Below are 21,938 nucleotides of genomic sequence, written 5' to 3'. Positions count from 1 at the left end.
ACTACCTGAACAAGCAGGGAGGATCACAGTCTTGCATACTCTCCCGAAAGGCACAGCCCGTCTGAAAATGGTGCATTCACCACTCCATCCACATAACTGCAGAGCATGTCCCAGGCCTTCAGAATACCATTGCGGATTCGCTAAGCAGACTTACCACATCCTCCCACGAGTGGGAGTTACACCAGAAGACGCTAGATCGGATATTCGATCAGTGGGGAAAACCGAAACTGGACCTATTTGATCCTCCCGGAACACCAAATGCCGACATTATGCAAGTTGGCATCATCAACAGGGGTCATGGGGGGGATGCATTTTCGATTGCATGGTCAGGGATCTATGCGTACGCTTTTCCTCCGATTCCTCTCCTTCCAAGGGTGATCAGGAAGATGAAGTCAGAACCCTGCCAACTGATTCTCATAGCTCCAGCGTGGCCGCATCAACCGTGGTACACAGAGTTGCTCCTCTTGTCAGCCTCTCCATCCATCAGGCTCAGACCAATCCCAGACCTGCTTACCATCAATCAGGGGCAGGTGAGGCATCTGGACCCCAAATCGTTCAGTTTGCATGCATGGCTCCTGAGTACAATGAGTTTGGACATTTAGACCTACCGTCTGAGTGCAGAGAAGTGCTAGCTAATGCACGTGCAGCTAAGTACCAGCAAGACTTACAGACTAAAATGGAAGTGATTTTGTATTTTGTGCGAAACCCAAAATGTACACCCTTTCTCCTCCGCACCGGAGGCAGTGTTGTCGTATTTATTACAGCTGGCACGTTAAGGACTAGCTCATTCCTTAATTAGAGTTCATCTAACTGCCATCTCCAGATATAGACGACTGCCAGGCAAACCATCCTTATACTCTCTCAGATTGGTAAAAAAAATTCTCAAAGGTCTCTTCAGCTCATTTCCTCCAGTGAAACCTCTGCCGCCAGCATGGCAACCTAACTTTGTTCTTGGCCAGCTTATGAAGGAACCTTTTGAACAGATCCAAAGAGCAGACATTAAGTACCTCACTTGGAAGGTGGCTCTCCTTCTTGCCCTTACTTCGCACGCAGAGTTAGTGAAATTCAAGCTTTCACTATACCTTTCTTTTCTGCAGTTCAGAAAGGACAGAGTCATCCTGCGCACCAATCCTAAGTTTGTGCCCAAAGTACCTTCCGAGTTCCATATCAACGAGCCTGTGGTGCTCAAGACTTTCTTTCCGAACAAGCAAACTGCTGCGGAAAGAACTCTGCATTCGCTCAACTTAAAACGATTAATAAAATTCTATCTGGACAGGACAAAGTCGTTCAGACAATCCACTCAGTTGTTTGTAGCGTTCAGTGCAAGTAGGAAAGGTCATGCGGTGACCAAACAGACTATATCCCGATGGATTAAGGACACAATCATATTTTGTCATCAGAAAGCAGGAAGGCCAGTGCACACAATCGTAAGAGCGCATTCTACTAGAGCTATCTCTGCATCCTGTGCGCTGTTTGCTGGTGTCTTAATTAAAGACATCTGTTGTGCTGCAACATGGAGAACAACTCACACATTGATGCAGCATTAATTCCTGGACACGGAGTCACTTCGGGATGCAGCCGTAGGTTAAGCGGTCTTTCGAAACCTGTTCCAATGACAGTGAGCTAAAATATTTATTTCCCTCCATCCGCTTATTTTCTACTATATCACATTTTCTTTGATTTAATGTTGTAGATCACAGTAAGAAGTGTATGTACATATCAGACCAGTTTGCATTTCAGAATGCTATACTATTGTTTGTAGCATGAAAATGTGTTATTCACTGCTTACTATTCTGAGTCAAGCATTTGAATCTATGAAAGTTCCAATACTGGAGTAAGAAACAAGTTACTTACATGTAACTGTACTTCTCCAGTATTGGAAACTTTCATAGATTCACATGCGACCCACCCTTCCTCCCCTGGGGAGCTCACCTTCATTTTCTCAGCCTTAGATTATTGTTGCACTTGTGCTGGGAAAATCTGAGGGAAATCAGCTCCGCACAGGAGGGTTCTGAGGGAGATGAGAGCTGATTGGTTGTCTCTTAAGTTTGGTCCTTTTTTATAAAATGACTGTGAGATGTTACTACATTAAAGGCCTAGTGCCACTGAGCTTTATATACAAGTGAATGTGGTTTTGTATTACACCGGAGGCTCCCATCTCGACGACGGTGAATGATTCAAGCAAGTGAATCTATGAAAGTTTCCAATACTGGAGAATGAAAATGTCACTTACCCAGTGTACATCTGTTCGTGGCATCAGTCGCAGTAGATTCGCATGTTCTGCAATAGCTCGCCATCTGGTGTTGGGCCGGAGTGTTACAAGTTGTTTTTCTTCGAAGAAGTCTTTCGAGTCACGGGACCGACTGACTCCTCCTTTTGTCTCCATTGCGCATGGGCGTCGACTCCATCTTCGATTGTTTTTCCCCGCAGAGGGTGAGGTAGGAGTTGAATTGTAGTAATAGTGCCCATGCAATGGAGTGACTAAGTATGCACCTATTTAAGGTTGAGATGACACATATATAAATAACTGAAGGTAACTTCCAAACTGCTACAGGCTCCCGGGGAGGCGGGTGGGCACATGCGAATCTACTGCGACTGATGCCACGAACAGATGTACACTGGGTAAGTGACATTTTCAGTTCGATGGCATCTGTCGCTGTAGATACGCATGTTCTGCATAGACTAGTAAGCAGTTATTTCCCCAAAAGCGGTGGATCAGCCTGTAGGAGTGGAAGTAGTCTGAAATAATGTTCTTAGTACAGCTTGACCTACTGTGGCTTGTTGTGCGGATAACACGTCTACACAGTAGTGCTTGGTGAATGTGTGAGGCGTAGACCATGTGGCTGCCTTACATATTTCTTGCATTGGGATGTTTCCTAGAAAGGCCATGGTAGCACCTTTCTTTCTGGTTGATTGTGCCCTTGGTGTAATGGGCAGCTGTCGTTTAGCTTTAAGGTAGCAGATTTGGATGCATTTAACTATCCATCTGGCTATACCTTGTTTTGAAATTGGGTTTCCTGCATGAGGTTTTTGAAATGCAATAAAGAGTTGTTTAGTCTTTCTGATGTTTTTTGTTCTGTCAATGTAATACATCAATGCTCTTTTGACATCTAATGTATGTAGTGCCCTTTCAGCTACGGTATCTGGCTGTGGAAAGAACACTGGAAGTTCCACTGTTTGATTTAGATGGAACGGTGAAATAACCTTTGGCAAAAATTTAGGATTGGTCCTTAGGACGACTTTATTTTTGTGTAGTTGTATAAAAGGTTCCTGTATTGTAAACGCCTGAATCTCGCTTACTCTTCTTAGGGAAGTAATGGCGATGAGAAATGCCACCTTCCAGGTTAGGAACTGTATGTCGCAGGAGTGCATGGGTTCAAAAGGTGGACCCATAAGTCTAGTTAGGACAACATTTAGGTTCCATGAAGGAACAGGTAGTGTTCTTGGTGGTATAATTCTCCTAAGGCCCTCCATGAATGCTTTAATGACTGGTATCTTATATAGGGAAGTTGAATAGGTAGTCTGCAGGTATGCAGATATTGCTGCAAGGTGTATTTTAATGGAAGAGAAAGCTAGGTTAGATTTTTGTAAGTGAAGCAAGTAACCCACTACATGTTCTGGAGTTGTGTGTAATGGTTGTATTTGATTAATATGGCAGTAGCAAACAAACCTCTTCCATTTACTTGCATAACAGTGCCTGGTGGATGGCCTTCTGGCTTGTTTTATGACTTCCATACATTCTTGGGTAAGTTGTAAGTGCCCGAATTCTAGGATTTCAGGAGCCAGATTGCTAGATTCAGCGATGCTGGATCTGGGTGTCTGATCTTTTGGTTGTGCTGTGTCAACAGATCTGGCCTGTTGGGCAATTTGATGCAGGGTACCACTGATAGGTCTAGCAGCGTTGTGTACCAGGGTTGCCTTGCCCAAGTTGGTGCTATCAATATGAGTTTGAGTTTGCTTTGACTGAGTTTGTTTACCAGGTAAGGAAGGAGAGGGAGAGGAGGAAAAGCGTAAGCAAATATCCCTGACCAGTTCATCCATAGGGCATTGCCTTGGGATTGTTTGTGTGGGTATCTGGATGCGAAGTTTTGGCATTTTGCGTTCTCCCTTGTCGCAAACAAGTCTATCTGAGGTGTTCCCCAGAGTTTGAAATAAGTGTTCAGAATTTGGGGGTGAATTTCCCATTCGTGGACCTGTTGATGATCTCGAGAGAGATTGTCTGCGAGTTGATTTTGGATCCCTGGTATAAACTGTGCTATTAGGCGAATTTGGTTGTGAATTGCCCAATGCCACATTTTTTGTGCTAGCAGGCTTAACTGCGTGGAGTGCGTCCCCCCCTGCTTGTTTAGATAATACATTGTTGTCATGTTGTCTGTTTTGACGAGAATGTATTTGTGAACTATTATTGGTTGGAAAGCTTTTAGTGCTTGAAAAACTGCTAGAAGTTCTAGGTGATTGATATGCAGTTTTGTTTGATGTACGTTCCATTGTCCTTGTATGCTGTGTTGATCGAGGTGTGCTCCCCACCCTGTCATGGAAGCATCTGTTGTTATTACGTATTGTGGCACTGGGTCTTTGAAAGGCCGCCCCTTGTTTAAATTTATGTTGTTCCACCACAGAAGCGAGAGGTAAGTTTGGCGGTCTATTAACACCAGATCTAGAAGGTGACCCTGTGCTTGAGACCACTGTGATGCTAGGCATTGTTGTAAGGGCCTCATGTGCAGTCTTGCGTTTGGGACAATGGCTATGCATGAAGACATCATGCCTAGGAGTTGTAATACCATCTTTGCCTGTATCTTTTGTGTTGGATACATGCGTTGTATGATGGTGTTGAAATTTAGAATTCTTTGTGGACTTGGAGTGGCTACTCCTTTTGATGTGTCTATTATGGCTCCTAGGTATTGTTGTACCTTGCGCGGCAGAATGTTGGATTTTGTAAAGTTGACGGTGAACCCGAGTTTGAAGAGGGTTTGTATGATCTGATTTGTGTGATTTGAGCACTGTATGAACGAATGGGCCTTGATTAGCCAGTCGTCCAAATATGGGAACACATGTATTTGCTGCCTTCTTATGTGTGCAGCGACTACCGCTAGACATTTGGTAAAGACTCTTGGTGCGGTTGTTAATCCGAAAGGCAGTACCTTGAATTGGTAATGTATTCCTTTGAATACAAACCTTAGGTATTTCCTGTGCGATGGGTGTATTGGTATATGGAAATAAGCATCCTTGAGGTCTAAAGTTGCCATGTAGTCGTGTAGTTTTAGCAATGGCAATACTTCTTGTAGTGTGACCATGTGGAAGTGGTCTGATTTGATGAAAGTGTTCACTACTCTGAGGTCTAGGATTGGTCTCAGTGTTTTGTCCTTCTTTGGTATCAGAAAGTACAGTGAGTAAACTCCTGTGTTTATTTGTGTGTTTGGCACTAATTCGATTGCATTCTTTTGCAATAGTGCCTGCACTTCTATCTCCAGGAGATTGGAATGGTGTGTTGTTAAATTTTGTGCTTTTGGTGGTATGTTTGGAGGGAATTGTAGAAATTCTATGCAATAACCATGTTGGATAATTGCTAGAACCCAAGTGTCTGTAGTGATTTTCTCCCATGCTTTGTAATAATGACCTATTCTTCCCCCCACTGGTGTTGTGTGGAGGGGGTGAGTGACATGTGAGTCACTGTTTAGTAGTAGGGGTTTTGGGGCTTTGAAATCTTCCTCTATTTCTAGGGAATTGCCCTCCTCTATATTGTCCCCGAAAACCTCCTCTATACTGTCCCTGGTAACTGGACGGTGTGGCTTGTGAGGTGCTGGCTTGTGTGCTTTGACCCCGAAACCCCCCTCGAAAGGGCGTTTTACGGAATGTGCTGTAATTCCCTCTGCTCTGCGGGGAGTAGAGTGCGCCCATGGCTTTGGCAGTGTCCGTATCTTTTTTGAGTTTCTCAATCGCTGTGTCCACTTCTGGACCGAACAGTTCTTTTTCATTAAAAGGCATATTGAGAACTGCTTGTTGAATCTCTGGTTTAAATCCAGACGTTCGGAGCCATGCATGCCTTCTGATAGTTACAGATGTATTAATTGTCCGTGCAGCTGTATCTGCAGCGTCCATGGAGGAGCGTATCTGGTTGTTGGAGATGGTCTGTCCCTCCTCAACCACTTGTTTTGCCCTATTTTGTAAGTCCTTGGGCAGATGTTCAATGAGATGTTGCATCTCGTCCCAGTGGGCTCTGTCATAGCGCGCAAGTAGTGCCTGGGAGTTCGCGATGCGCCACTGGTTTGCAGCTTGTGCTGCGACTCTTTTACCAGCTGCATCGAACTTGCGGCTTTCTTTATCTGGGGGTGGTGCATCTCCAGATGTGTGAGAGTTGGCCCTTTTCCTAGCTGCTCCTACAACGACAGAGTCTGGTGGCAGCTGTGTAGTGATGAAAACCGGGTCCGTAGGAGGCGGCTTATACTTTTTTTCCACCCTTGGTGTGATTGCCCTACTTTTGACCGGCTCCTTAAAGATGTCTTTTGCGTGCCGGAGCATACCAGGGAGCATAGGCAGGCTTTGGTATGAGCTGTGGGTGGAGGAGAGTGTGTTGAATAAGAAATCCTCCTCGACCTGTTCTGAGTGGAGGCTTACGTTGTGAAATTGTGCTGCTCTAGCCACCACTTGAGAGTACGCGGTGCTGTCTTCTGGTGGAGATGGCTTTGTAGGGTATGCCTCCGGACTGTTATCTGACACTGGGGCGTCGTATAGGTCCCATGCGTCCTGATCTTGGTCACCCTGGCTCATGGTGGTGTGAGCTGGGGATTGTGATGGAGTTTGTGCTGGTGAAACGTTAATCACGGGCGGAGGAGAGGGTGGTGGTGTAACTCTTTTCACCACTTTTGGTTGTGGTGTTTGTTCCGTCTGGAACTCCAACCTTCTCTTTCTCCTAATGGGGGGAAGGGTGCTTATTTTTCCTGTCCCCTGCTGAATGAAGATACGCTTTTGCGTATGGTCCACATCAGTTGCTTGTAGCTCTTCCTCAAACCTATGCTTCTGCATTTGGGAGGTTAGCGAGTGCTCTTCTGTATAAGAGCCTGAAGCTGGGTCGCTTGCAGTTTGTTTCGGCATCGAAACTTTGTCTGCGTGTTTTTTCGGCTCCGAGGTGACTTTTTTTCCTTTTCGGGGCCGAAACCTCTCGGCGTCGATCTGTGTCGGTGCCGCTGTCTCGGCGTCGAGCCGTGCCCACACCGGCATCTCGGTGTCGAGGCTTGTCTCCAGCACTTTCTCGGTCCCGAGAAGGCTGCGTGCCGGTGTCTCGACCGGAGTCGGACGATCTCGGCACTGTTTGGGCCTTTTTCGGTGCCGACGGTCGGTCACCGAATTTATGGGTCGAGCCATGGCCTGGTGGCAGTGGCGTCCCCTGGGCCTTGTAAATGTTCCTCTGAGTGGATTTCGACGTCTTACTCACGGTTTGTGTATCGTCGAATCCTTCGGAGTCTGAGTCTTGGATCGAGAAGGTACCTTCCTCTTCCTGTTCCTCGAACTCCCGTTGGGCTGTCGGTGCGGACGCCATCTGAAGTCTTCTGGCTCGACGGTCTCTGAGTGTTTTTCGGGACCGGAACGCACGACAGGCCTCGCAGGTGTCTTCGCTGTGCTCAGGTGACAGGCACAGGTTGCAGACCAAGTGTTGGTCTGTGTAGGGGTATTTATTGTGGCATTTGGGGCAGAAACGGAACGGGGTCCGTTCCATCGGCGTTCTTCAGCACGCGGTCGGGCCGACCAGGCCCCGACGGAGGATCGAAAAACTACCCCGAAGGGCACCGGAGCTCTTCGATCTTCGATGCGGTGTGGAATCTAAGTACGCCGATCCCGAACGCAACAATACCGACGAAAATCTTCCGAAATTAGCTAATTTTCCGTTCCGAAACTCGGAGCGACAGGAACACGTCCGAACCCGATGGCGGAAAAAAAACAATCGAAGATGGAGTCGACGCCCATGCGCAATGGAGACAAAAGGAGGAGTCACTCGGTCCCGTGACTCGAAAGACTTCTTCGAAGAAAAACAACTTGTAACACTCCGGCCCAACACCAGATGGCGAGCTATTGCAGAACATGCGTATCTACAGCGACAGATGCCATCGAACCTACAGTTACAGGTAAGTAACTTGTTTCTTTTTGAGGCTTCCTAACTGTACATGAGGTTAATACACCAAATGTATTCTTAATAATACACAATTCAGAATCCATAAAAATTTAACCTCCCGACTCTTGTTTTGAAAAAAAGTTTTAGCTGAACAGCCGACCAGGAAATAAGAGTTTTGTCTTAAATTAAAGGCATGTAAAGCATAGGTAAACTTCTTATGAAATACTGACTTTGCTCTCTGAAGTTCAAAGATTTTCATACACATAAAGTGCTGTAATGAATTTTCTTCACTTAACATCGAATACCCCCAAAGTATCACAGCCGCCAGATCTTGTACGTGAGCACTATCACACACTCTCATTTTATTGCTTCAACTACTGCAAGAGTTATTTAAGTTACAGATGCTTCTTATAACTTGACCTTCCACTTTACCTAAAAAGACCAATTGCCGGACATCTGTAATTTCCACTCCATACAGCTGGGCTGGAGAGACTTTTGCTCGATATACAAACAGAAAATGTAAAAAATGTGTACTGCCACCAGCATTATAAAAAGATTGCAACTCATTAGCCTGAGAAGTCCCCCTACTAGAACTTAGATATGTGCTCATTTTCTAACAAGTTGCAAGAGAAAATGTTTCCTAAACAAACAGAGGATGTCACAACTTTTAGTTTTGCTTTACAATATACCAATAATGTTAACAGGGTTTTCCAAACACGGATTTCTTAAAAAACACAATTTCACTGTAGGAGAAATGTATTTTTAAGATATGAGAAATTGGAATCTGATGAAGCAGGGATAGACAATTATTAAGCCCCTTCAGGTTTAAACTACAAATAACAATATCACCAGCATATATTAAGCACTGAAGGGAGCAGCTCCCTATTCTTGGAGGATCTTCTTTAATACCATTAGGCATTTGAGACGAATCCGATATGAACAGTGTGAAAAGAATGGTGGCCAGAAAATATCCCTTCTTTAATCAATTAGTTATCACAATTTTGGAAGATAGTCAGCAGTCCGAGTCTGAAGAATTTTTTCCATAATGTGGGATGAATCATCCGATCGAAGACCGTGGAGAAATCTATAAATGCTGGATAGACTGGTTGCCCACAAATAAATCAATATTTGTCTATGATCAATTGAAGCATAGTAATGTTACAAAGAGTAATATAATTATACCCAAAGCAAGCTTTGTTCAATAGGAATTAGATATCCCTCTTGCACTCATATTTGGAGATTTTCCAAGATACTTTTTGCAAAAATCTTACCAACTGAATCTAACAGCTCTATTTGCCTATGGTTATTTGGTTGATTTCTTGGACCCTTTTTATGCAGTGGCACTATGGCACGCCCTGTCCAGGAGGCAGGAACACTATACCTAAATACTTTAGTTAAGAAAATATCCCAGAGATTGGAGTCTCTTTTTAAATAACTGAGATGTGGATTTCCTCTGAGCCCACTGCCCTGGAGAATCCCATATCCCAAATAAATCTTTTTAATTTTCCCATTACCAGGGGGACAAATTTAAGATGTGTATTACAAGGAATATTCTAAATGTGGAGCATTTGTGGTTAGAAGTAGCAATCAGAAACCATTTGTGCTGGTGCCTTCGGAATGCAAGAATACCAAGTAATTATAAATGAGCACCCTAAGAAATGCAGAATGACATGCAAGAATTGGAGCATTCACACCACGTCTAATGATTTTGCACCCGTTGTCATCTAGCTATTTCACTTGCTTTCAGCTTTTAGCTGGTGAAATAGCTAGGAGAAAACAGATGTGAGCCATGTGTTTTCTGTTGCTCTTGGATGGTAACTCCTAAAATGACCGAATTAGAAATTACAGATTTTTTTTTTAATGATTCCTATGTGGCGTACCTAGACTATGGTTGTATGTTTGGCACTCTGTCCAACAAGCTTTGAACAAACGGTGTGTGGTATATCATGATGGGGAGTGTTGTGGCAACAATATTAATAGTCACATTAATCACCTGTCGATATGCATATAGTTGTGCTTATTCTTCCTCAAAATACAAGATTTTATAACAATTCAACGTTTTATATGCAGGATTTTGTTTTTCCAATAACAGAAGTCTGCTAACCTGGCTTTTGAAACTCTTTAGGTAATCTGCTGCCACTTGGTCTTCTCTTTCAAACCCTGGAGCTTTCTTGTAGTTGCCAGAGACCGCACCAGATGTTTCTGTGGAGAGGCCGACACTCTCCCAGCTGTGTGGATTCCCTCGTAGGCTAGGTGGTGACCCACAAACATTTGAGGGACTGCCAAAGCTGCTGCTGCACAGCATCTAAAAAGAGACAGAACAGCTTAGTAGGATGTTAAAAGGAACCCTGAAAGAAAGTCAGGCCTAAATCGGGCACATTTATCAGAATTAGATCTGAGAACAATCAGTTAGGATGTTACATTAACTTCTTTCACCGCTCAGCACTGCCCTCTGAATAGGTCAAACTGATTTGAGGCTTCAAAAGTTATGTTTCACAGGCAGTGCATTTTTGCCATTTGCTGGTCGGAAAGGTGCTTTTTGGTACTTGTGTTACTCAGAAATCTTCCATTTTAGATATCAACAATGTAATGGGGCCCTTCTATGACGTTAACCAGAATTGTACAAAGACACACACACAAAAACATACACAAAAAAACTCTTCATCTTCAGGCTCTGTTTTTGTTCTTTGATTTAGCGTACATTTTAGTGAAATAATTTTTATTGCTCAACAGAATGTAGGGCATACTACAAATGGATGAAAATAAATGTTCAAGCTTCAAACTATTGCTACGAGTTTTGATGTAAGAAAATAGATTCATTGTTCCTTTTCATGTAAAGGTATAACAACGCTTTCACTTCTACCAGCAGTGGAAATGTCTGTGCTGGTGCTTTTTATTTTTAGGTTTCAATCTTTATAATAACATGCACACATTGCCCAAAACGTATCAATATACATTTTTACAATTACTAAACCCTACTGACCACATCTCTAAACGGCAGAACCAAGTTCAATCGTCTAAGGGGATAACTGTAATTGTCGGTCAGCACACAGTAAGCTCCCACTGACACAGGAGGTAATTGCGGCCCTACTTTCTTCTTGTTACGTCATAAGAATTAACATGAAACATTTGACTCAGGGAGAACACCTAGTATCATAGCGGAGATGGTGCACTTATATAAAAGATTCAATTGATATTTAATTTGTTTAATTGGTCTACAAACTCTTGTGTATATACTCAGACATGCACCTTCCCTTTGTGTAATAGAAAGCTATGCAGACTGAACAAAAGAATATCAACTGCTGCAAGAATATTTAAGTTACAGATTTTTCTTAAAACTTACGACAGTTTTTGAAGTGCAGTGCTACTAGCAATCGAGTTATATGATGAAAGAGGGGATTATCTTCCCACCAACTGCATTATATTTCCTACTCTCATATTCCGAACTTCAGTCCAGGGTACAGGGATCATGTGTGAGCAATGTTAATGACAATGTTCAGGACACCATTTCAACATAAGAGATGTTGTATTGCTGGTTTGCATTTATTTTCAATCTAGGCTTTCCAGATTTTATGGGACCCTAGGTTTAGAAACACTTCAGTAGTCTGATTCACTATATGCTTTCTGATCAATAGATAGCATCTGATACTTGCGGCTGAAGATGTGCCTCAACTAAAACGATTTATTTCTCCTCCTCCACTTGTATATCAAAAATCTCTGCTTTCCACTGTATAAATATGTCAATGGAGCAATCCAAAAAAATTGCCAGCTTTTCTAGAACGTCATCTCTGAAATAATCACACATACTCTTCATTTTATCAATAATCTGAATCTCCTACTTCGAAAAAATGACTTCAGAGATTTTCATGACTGTGGTAAACACTCGTCTTGTGAGTGCAGGAAAACAAAAAAACCAAGATATGCCATTGAGGGATGGGAGTATTAAATGCTCAGCTCTAATACCTTGCGGTTAGATAGAATATCCACCCGAAAGAGCGTTACTTTTGATCAAGACTTTTAAGTGCAGACACATCACCTTAAGAACAGATACCCAAAACAGTACTTCTTAAAAGGAGGAGATTTTGTACCAAAACGTCCTCCAGGAAGAAGTGGGCAAAAGGATCTTTTCTTGGAACTTTACTGTCTAAACAGTCACTCTTAGCCGGGTTCCTTTTTGGCCAGGGCATAGCATGTCTTCACGCACAAGACAATCCAACTGGACAAGGTCCATTTCTGTATTGCCTTCCCATTCTAAGCTCTAGAAAAACCCACAAAGACCTGTCTGTCTACAAAGTGTTCCCCTGTGCACTCTATATAAATACTACGGGCTCTTCTCAGTTCAAACCAGCAAAGCCTCTTCTGCTTTCCAGGACAGGATGCCTTCTTATGTTCTACGGGGTAAAGTTTTGTTTCCTACTCCTTGATGGCCTTCCGGTGCATCAGAGCACATCTGTTGCATTGACTTCAAATTGTGGCGTGAACATAGGGCCCACAAACAAACATGGTGTGGATCCATGACTGACATTGCTTCCTTCATTTGTGACAATACAAAAACTGTCTTCTTGTGGAGTGGTGGGGCACAGTAATTTTCCATTCTGTGCAAAATTTAGTGTCAGTAGAAACTATGACGTTGAGAGCACTGCTCCATATCCAAAGGGCGGGGAAAGAAAGGAAGTGACGTTAATGCACAGGAATCAAGTGTATGGGAGGAAATTCCATTAAAGTGGTAAACTCCACTTCGACCAAAATGCATCCACATGGCTCACTGCAGCAGAAACTGGAGGGCACAGAACTATGGCCAGTCGGTGTTGCTGAGAATAGTATGGAGCTTCACCGGAAGCATTCTTCACAGGGCAAAGCTGTCCTTAATCACCTATGGACAGAGACACCAGTCGTGATCTGCAAGATGATACAGACTGCAATTGGGTTTACACTTACAGTTCTTTTGTTCTTCGTATCAATCCACCCATGACGTTAGTTGGGGGCTCACAACTTCCAGTTTCCCCTAAGGGGCCCCATATACAGACCAAATTTGCCCATGATACTTTTTGAATATGACCATTACTTTTCCATGTTCATTTGGTAATCAGTATCTTCCTGCAAACGCTCCAGTTTGCTGTGCTCATGAGTGTTGCATGAAATTGGTGTGTCGAAGTAGCAAGTTTTACATTTATTTCAAATATGTGTTTTGTGCTTCTTTTTCAAGTCATGGGGCCATGACCAAGTTCTCCTATTCTTTAGTTTTCTAGCACCAAATTCAGCTGTAATCAGTGCGGATTTGTCAGTTAGTATTTCTATTGCTTTCTGTTTAGAGATCCAGCATAGTAGATTTGTGTTCTTTTTGGTCCTGAAAAAATGTCTTTGACCCTTCGGGCAACCAAGGCATGAAATACATCGACCACACAAAGAAAGATAGGGCTTATCATTACACCTGGTTGGTTCAATTTTATTTTATTTTCAATTCTGGCACGGACACTCACCTGGAATAAAACAGTGTCAAACGAGGGATCGTAGCTAATTTAACTTCACCCTCACCCAATTTACCTTTCCCTCTCAATCAACACCAAAGGGGTAGCTTCCAGGCTTCAGCAAACACCCCGCCAGAGGGAGAAAAGATCTTTGAAAGAGCCCCACTGTCAGGAGCCTGCTGGGTACTGAAGTGCCCACCCAGGAAGGAGCTAGCCTGATGAAGCATGCCACCTAGGTGAGTGAAGGCTATTGCATCGTATACATAGGACCCTCCATGACTAAGGTGACATTGCTTCAATGAGTCAATTTTGACTTTGGTGATCAGGCAGAAACACTCACCAGAATTTTCTGCAGACTGTCTCCTGGGGAGGATGTGTGCCAGACCGCGTTACAAATTTCCGTTCCTTCCCTTCCTTTATTAAAGGTCAACCCTGATGATCTGAGACCAGGCCAGATGGTTAGCTATTATGGTTGGCAAATGGTAAACTGGACAAAGAAGGTGAGTCCCCACTTCTCTCTGCTTGACACACCACTGAGGTCATATTGTTCCTCAAGATCTGGGCAGACAGACCGCTGAAGGGAGTGAAGCCTTCAGCACCAGCAGAATTGTCCACACTTCTAGCAGGACGATGTGGAACACCTGGGTGATCTGTAGGCCATAGGCCTCTGACCTCTTGCTCACCCAGCTAGCGCTCCACTCAGCGGTGGATGCATCAGTAACTACTGTGGCCCAGATGAAATGAAGGACATCCCTTGTGATAAGTGCTTCCCTATCCGACTACCACACTAGCTCTGCTGCCACGTCCGATGAGTGCATAATAGTGTTCATTAGAGCTCCACTCTGCTCGAACCAGGTTCTGCTGAGACACTACTGAACAGCACTCATGTGACCAAGAGAATGCAGGAAGACAACAGACCAAGCAGATGGAGGATTGTCAGAAATGGTATCCGAGCTCCCTCCAGAAACATCGGAATCAAAACAGAATATCTCATGTCCTCTCAAGAGGAAGGAAATCTTGAACCAAATTATATGTAGTACTGTCCCTACACATAGGAGACAATGAGAGGGGTACAGATAAAGACTTGGGAGCATTGATAGAAAAGCCAAAGATGAATAGAGGACCACTGTTGTCTGTAAGTGGTTCAACATCATATGCAGCAAGATGCTTTGAGCAGCCAGATATACATGTATGGGGATACGGAGAACCCAAATCTCCTGAGGTAGGCAGTGACTACCACCATCACCTTTGTGAAAAACGGAGTTGCCGATGTCAGACCGAAAGAAAGAATCATGATCTGATAGTGAGAGGACCCTACCACAAAGCACTTGTACTTCCACAAAGGATGTAGTATTGGTACTGAGAAATATGCGTCCTACAAATCAAGAGACACCATTCAGTTTCCTACTTCCACCGCAAAATGAACCTGAACCCGAGACAGCATCTTGAACTTCTCCATGGGGGAGCTGCATGCAACTTTGTTTAGGAATGATTTTTAAACCCACCTAATAAGCTTCTTTGGCAGAAGTCTCACAGGATTTTCTTCACTTCCTTTCCAACTGTTTGCATTACCTTTTAGCCTCTTTCAATTCCAGAGAGAACCATGGGTTGGATGGTTTCAGTTTCTTAGAGGATCCCTATTTCCTAGGGGCAATTTATTCAACAGCCTTGATAAGATACTTATTGAATTAAGTGACGTCTATCTACATGCATACTACTATGGTGTAGGATGAGGAGGCAAGTGTGACAGACAAACCAGATTCAGATATTCTGTGTTATGATCAAGATGAATATTGTTAAACTGTTTTTCACCATCCCAGAGTAAAAGGAAGGCACCAGCTACTAAAAGTTCTGGGTTCTCAGAATGCAACGAAGGACAATTAGTGAAGATGAGATCAACATTATTACCCATTTTATGATCACGGCATATACTGGCTGGGAGATATTTAGGTCTGGCAGGGCTTCTTTTAATAAACATGCTGAATGGGGCCTCCATGTAAATATTAAAGTCTCCCAACAGTGTGGAATTAGAATACTGAATGTACAAAGTGACAGTGCCACTGGCTAACATTTCTGCAAAATTACCATAATAATCATTAGGGTGTTCAGAAACCCTGAAAACGAGAATTGGGGTTGAATGTTAACTGAGTAAGCTAAGCCTTCTCCCAAAAGTCTAATTTAACTGCTGTGTAGTGGAGACTTGAACAGTAAATTAAGGCCACACACCCACCAACTGAATTCTAGCAATCTGTGTGTAATATGAAGTTGCTGGCCAGGATGGCCCGTGCAGTGTCTGAAACAGAGGTATCACCTACCAAGTGCTCAGTTAAGAAAACTGTCCATGTATTGTCACTTAATAAACTGAGCATTTCCAAAGTATGTTTATTAAGGGATTTAGGCCCTGTAAGGAAATGCCTCCTTGGCATGGTTACCCCCTAACTTTTTGCCTTTGCTGATGCTAAGTTATGATTTGAAAGTGTGCTGGGATCCTGCTAACCAGGCCCCAGCACCAGTGTTCTTTACCTAAACTGTACCTTTGTTTCCACAATTGGCACAACCCTGGCACTCAGGTAAGTCCCTTGTAACTGGTACCCCTGGTACCAAGGGCACTGATGCCAGGGAACGTCTCTAAGGGCTGCAGCATGTCTTATGCCACCCTGGGGACCTCTCACTCAGCACATGCACACTGCCTCTCTGCTTGTGTGTGCTGGTGGGGACAAAATGACTAAGTCGACATGGCACTCCCCTCAGAGTGCCATGCCAACCTCACACTGCCTGTGGCATCAATCAATCAAAGAAATTTATAGAGCGCGCTACTTACCCGTTAGGGTTCCAAGGCGCTTGGGGGGGGGGGGGGGCATGGGGGAATGCTACTGCTCGAAGAGCCAGGTCTTGAGAAGTCTTCTGAAGGCGAGTAGGTCTTGAGTCTGTCGGAGGTAAGTAGGGAGCGTGTTCCAGGTCTTGGCGGCGAGGTAGGTGAAGGATCTGCCGCCGGAGGAGGCTCGTTGAATGTGGGGGACGGTGGCGAGGGCGAGGCTCGCGGATCGTAGTTGGCGGGTCGGGGTGTAGAAGTTGAGTGTCGTTGTGGTAGGAGGGGCCGGCGTTGTGGAGTGCTTTGTGTGCGTGGGTGAGGAGCTTGAAGGTGACCCTTTTGTTGACGGGGAGCCAGTGGAGTCCTTTGAGGTGAGGGGTGATGTGGCTGTGGCGGGGTGTGTTGGTGATGAGTCGGGCTGAGGCGTTTTGGATGCGTTGGAGTCGCTGTAGGTGTTTCGCTGGGATTCCTGCATAGAGTGCGTTGCCGTAGTCCAGTCTGCTGCTGACGAGGGCGTGGGTCACTGTCTTCCTGGTGTCGGTCGGGATCCACCTGTAGATCCTGCGGAGGGTGCGGAGGGTGTTGTAGCAGGAGAAGGTGACGGCGCTGACTTGTCTGTTCATGGAGAGTGCGGAGTCGAGGATGAATCCCAAGTTGCGGGTGTGGTCGGTGGGCGTCGAGGGGGGTTCCGAGGGTGGTGGGCCACCACAAGTCGTTCCAGGCAGAGGGGGATGTCCCGAGGATGAGGATTTCTGTCTTGTCGGTGTTGAGCTTCAGGCGGCTATTTCTCATCCAGTCGGCGACTCCTTTCATTCCCTCGTGGAGGTTGGCTTTGGCGGTGGCAGGGTCGTTGGTGAGGGAGAGGATGAGCTGGGTGTCGTCGGCGTAGGTGATGATGTTGAGGTCGAAACGGCGGGCCACTTGTGCGAGGGGGGCCATGTAAATGTTGAACAGCGTAGGGCTCAGGGAGGAGCCCTGGGGGACGCCGCAGATGATGATGTTGGCTTCTGATCGGAAGGGTGGGAGGCGTACGGTCTGTGTTCTGCCTGAGAGGAAGGATGAGGTCCGGGCTAGGGCTTTTTCCTGGATTCCGGCTTCTTGGAGGCGTGACAGTAGGGTGTGGTGGCAGACTGTGTTGAAGGCCGCGGAGAGGTCTAGAAGAATGAGGACGGAGGTCTCGCCGCGGTCGAGTTGGCGTCTGATGTCATCTGTTGCGGCGATGAGAGCGGTCTCGGTGCTGTGGTTGCGTCTAAATCCGGTTTGTGAGGAGTCGAGGACATTGTTGTCTTCGATGTGGCGTGTCAGCTGAAGGTTGACGATCTTTTCTGCGACTTTAGCTGGGTACGGGAGGAGGGAGATGGGGCGGAAATTCTTGAGGTCCTTGGGGTCGGCTTTTGGTTTCTTGAGAAGGGCGTTGATGTCTGAGTGCTTCCAGCTTTCTGGGAAGGTGCCTGTTTCGAAGGAGGCGTTGATGATCTTGCAGAGTTGGAGCGCGATGATAGAGTCGGCTTTATTGAAGATGTGGTGGGGGCAGGGGTCAGTCGGTGATCCGGAGTGGATGGAGTTCATGATTTTGCGTGTTGCGTCGTCGTCGATGATGGACCAGGCGGTGATGGGGTTGGTGATGCTAGTGTACGAGGTGGTGACGGAGGTGGGTGAGGTAGGGGTGTTGAAGCTGCTGTGGATGTCGGCGATCTTGCTGTGGAAAAAGGCGGCGAGGGAGTCGCAAAGTTCCTGAGATGGCGGGATGTCGTTGACGTTGGTGCTGTGGGTGGATAGTTCCTTCACGATGTGGAAAAGCTCTTTGCGGTCATGTGCATTGTTGTCTAGGCGGTCTTTGAAGGAGGACCTCTTGGTGGTCATGATGAGGTGGTGGTGTCGGCGGGTTTCGTCTTTGAGGACAGCGTGATTGTCCGGTGTGCGTTCTTGGAGCCATTTCTTTTCCAGTTTCCTGCAGGCACGTTTGGAGGCCAGGAGTTCGTCGGTGAACCAGGAGGCTTTCTTGCTGGTGGGGTTGTTGGGGGGTTTCCTCAGTGGGGCGAGGATGTTGGCGCAGTTGTTGATCCATTGACTGAAGTTGCAGGCCGCGGTGTCTGGGTCGGTGGGTTTGTTTGGTGGGCATAGGTAAGTTACCCCACTACCAGGCCTTACAGCCCTAAGGCAGGGTGCACTATACCATAGGTGAGGGCATAGGTGCATGAGCACTATGCCCCTACAGTGTCTAAGCAAAACCTTAGACATTGTAAGTGCAGGGTAGCCATAAAAGTATATGGTCTGGGAGTTTGTCAAACACAAACTCCACAGTACCATAATGGCTACACTGAAAACTGGGAAGTTTGGTATCAAACTTCTCAGCACAATAAATGCACACTGATGCCAGTGTGCAATTTGTTGTAAAATACACCCAGAGGGCATCTTAGAGATGCCCCCTGAAAACATACCCGACTTCCAGTGTAGGTTGACTAGTTTTTGCCAGCCTCCCACACACCAGACAAGTTGCTGGCCACATGGGGAGAGTGCCTGTCACTCTGTGGCCAGGAACAAAGCCTGTATTGGGTGGAGGTGCTTCTCACCTCCCCCTGCAGGAACTGTAACACCTGGCAGTGAGCCTCAAAGGCTCACCCCTTTTATTACAGCGCCACAGGGCATCCCAGCTAGTGGAGATTCCGGCCACTGCCCCCACTTTTGGCTGCAAGGCTGGAGGAGATAATTAGAAAAACAAGGAGGAGTCACCCACCAGTCAGGACAGCCCCTAAGGTGTCCTGAGCTGAGGTGACCCTTACTTTTAGAAATCCTCCATCTTGTGGATGGAGGATTTCCCCCAATAGGATTAGGGATGTGCCCCCCCTCCCCACAGGGAGGAGGCACAAAGAGGGTGTAGCCACCCTCAAGGACAGTAGCCATTGGCTACTGCCCTCCCAGACCTAAACACACCCCTAAATTCAGTATTTAGGGGCTCCCCAGAACCTAGGAAACTAGATTCCTGCAACCTTAACAAGAAAAAAAGACTGCTGACCTGAAGCCCTACAGTGAAGACGGAGATGACAACTGCTTTGGCCCCAGCCCTACCGGCCTGTCTCCCAACTTCGAAGAAAACTGCAACAGCGACGCATCCAACAGGGACCAGGGACCTCTGAAGCCTCAGAGGACTGCCCTGTAACCAAGGACCAAGAAACTCCCGTGAACAGCGGCCCTGTTCAACAACCTGCAACTTTCTCGCAACAAAGAAACAACTTTAAAGACTTCACGTTTCCCGCCGAAAGCGTGAGACTTTCCACTCTGCGCCCGACGCCCCCGGCTCGACCTGCGGAAAACCAACACTTCAGGGAGGATTCCCCGGTGACTGCGAGCCCGTGAGTAGCCAGAGACGACCCCCCTGGGCCCCCACGCTACCCTGACCGCGACTGCTTATAACAAGGGACCCGACGCCTGGAACCAACACTGCACCCGCAGCCACCAGGACCTGAAGGAACCAAACTCCAATGCAGGAGCGACCCCCAGGCGACCCTCTGCCTAGCCCAGGTGGTGGCTACCCCGAGGAGCACCCCCGTGCCTGCCTGCATCGTTGAAGAGACCCCCAGGTCTCCCCATTACTTCCTATCTAAAACCCAATGCCTGTTGGTACTCTGCACCCGGCCGCCCCAGTGCCGCTGAGGGTGTACTTTCTGTGCCTGCTTGTGTCCCCTTCCGGTGCCCTACAAAACCCCCCTGGTCTGCCCCCCGAGGACACAGGTACTTACCTGGGCACCCCTGTTCTCCATTGAAGCCTATGTGTTTTAGGCACTTCTTTGACCTCTGCACCAGACCGGCCCTGAGCTGCTGGTTTGGTAACTTTGGGGTTGCCCTTAACCCCCCAACGGTGGGCTACCTTGGACCCAACTTTGAGACTTGTAAGTGTTTTACTTACCTGCAAATTTAACCTTTACTTACCTCCCCCAGGGACTGTTGATTTTTTGCAGTGTCCACTTTTAAAATAGCTTATTGCCACTTTTACAAAGACTGTACATGCTATTGTGATTATTCAAAGTTCCTAGAGTACCTAAGTGAAATACCTTTCATTTGAAGTATTACTTGTAAATCTTGAACCTGTGGTTCTTAAAATAAACTAAGGAAATATATGTTTCTATATAAAAACCTATTGGCCTGGAGTAAGTCTTTGAGTGTGTGTTCCTCATTTATTGCCTGTGTGCGTACAACAAATGCTTAACACTACCCTCTGATAAGCCTACTGCTCGACCACAGTACCACAAAATAGAGCATTAGAATTATATCTTTTTGCCACTATCTTACCTCTAAGAGGAACCCTTGGACTCTGTGCACACTATTTCTTACTTTGAAATAGCATATACAGAGCCAACTTCCTACAGGAACTGTTTGACAATCCTCGTCGACCACAAGGACGGCGAGTTCCCTGATAACTATAATAGGATAATGCAGCCAAGTGAACTTTAATTGAAGCATGAGCATTCTAGGGAGAGGCAAAAAGGTCCAGGTTTGGCTTGCCCCATTGCGGGAAGACGTAATCAAGCACCATCTGATCCATTTCCCATTCGTGGTTGGATGTTGTCAACCTGCTGACAGAGACCGCTATGACATTGATTCCTCAGCACGTGTTCCACCTGTAGATGCACTCTGTGAAGGATGGACCAGTTCCAGATACGCTGTGATTTTCGAGATAAGAGCAGAGATCTTGTCTTTCCCCCCGCCACCCCCCCCAGTTTGTTGATATAGTGCATCGTTGTAGTGTTGTCCGTACGGACGAGTACTGACAAATTCCTTATCTTCAGAAGGAAAGCTCGAAAGGCTAAGCAAACTTCTTTTAGTTCGAAATAACTGATGTGGAAGGTGTTTTGATGCGACTTCCACTTGCCTCTGACCTGTTAGTCCTGAAGGAAGGTTCCCTAACTTTCAGAGGAAGCACCGGTGGTGATCACCCACAGGGATGGCTGAGTGAGGAAAGAGTGACCCACTGACAGATGGGATCCCTGGGTCCACCAATATAGAGATGTTATCATGGAGTCATAATTTTGATTGTATCGTCGAAAGATACCCTGGACTTTGTCTACTGATTGTCCAGTTGTTCTTAAAGGAGTCGCATTTTGAGATGCCAGAATGGAACAAGAGGAATACAAGAAGACATCAGCCTTAACAGGGACTCAAAGAGGCGAACTGAAATAAATTTTCTTTTTTTAACCAGTCTAGCCAAAGAGATTAGTTTTTGCTGTCAGTCCCCTGTGTTGAGGGATGTGTCCAGAATTGCACCCAGAAAGGTAATCTTTTTCGAAGATTGAAAAGTTGATTTGTTCTGGTTGATAGTGAGGCCTAATTCTCCGATCAGCTCTATACAGGCCTCTGCTGATCTCTGCACTGCGACCTGGACCTGATGTGCCAGTCGCCTAAATACAGGAATACCTGATGCTTTTGTTTTCTGAGGAATGCTGCGACTTGAGCTAAGAATTTGGTGAAAATTCTGGGGGAAGATATCAGGCTGAATAGAAAAACTTTTAACTGGAAGTGATTGCTGGCTACCATAAATCTGAGAAACTTTCTT

The 21,938-nt window shown here is 45.8% G+C and overlaps 1 protein-coding gene across 4 annotated transcripts in view; it reads right to left on the bottom strand.

Annotated features, from left to right (window-relative positions):
• UNK (unk zinc finger) overlaps window positions 1-21,938 on the bottom strand; it is an 890,253-nt gene that overhangs the window by 351,292 nt on the left and 517,023 nt on the right. For all 4 annotated transcript variants that reach the window (XM_069200175.1, XM_069200176.1, XM_069200178.1 and 1 more), the window contains exon 9: window positions 10,212-10,412. In XM_069200175.1, coding sequence (XP_069056276.1) covers window positions 10,212-10,412 — 201 coding nt within the window. The remainder of the gene's footprint in view (window positions 1-10,211; window positions 10,413-21,938) is intronic.

This window comes from Pleurodeles waltl, chromosome 7, assembly GCF_031143425.1.
Source record: "Pleurodeles waltl isolate 20211129_DDA chromosome 7, aPleWal1.hap1.20221129, whole genome shotgun sequence".
NCBI lineage: Eukaryota > Metazoa > Chordata > Amphibia > Caudata > Salamandridae > Pleurodeles > Pleurodeles waltl.
Note: the sequence above shows the minus strand (reverse complement) of the source record. Positions and strands in the feature narration are given on the sequence as shown.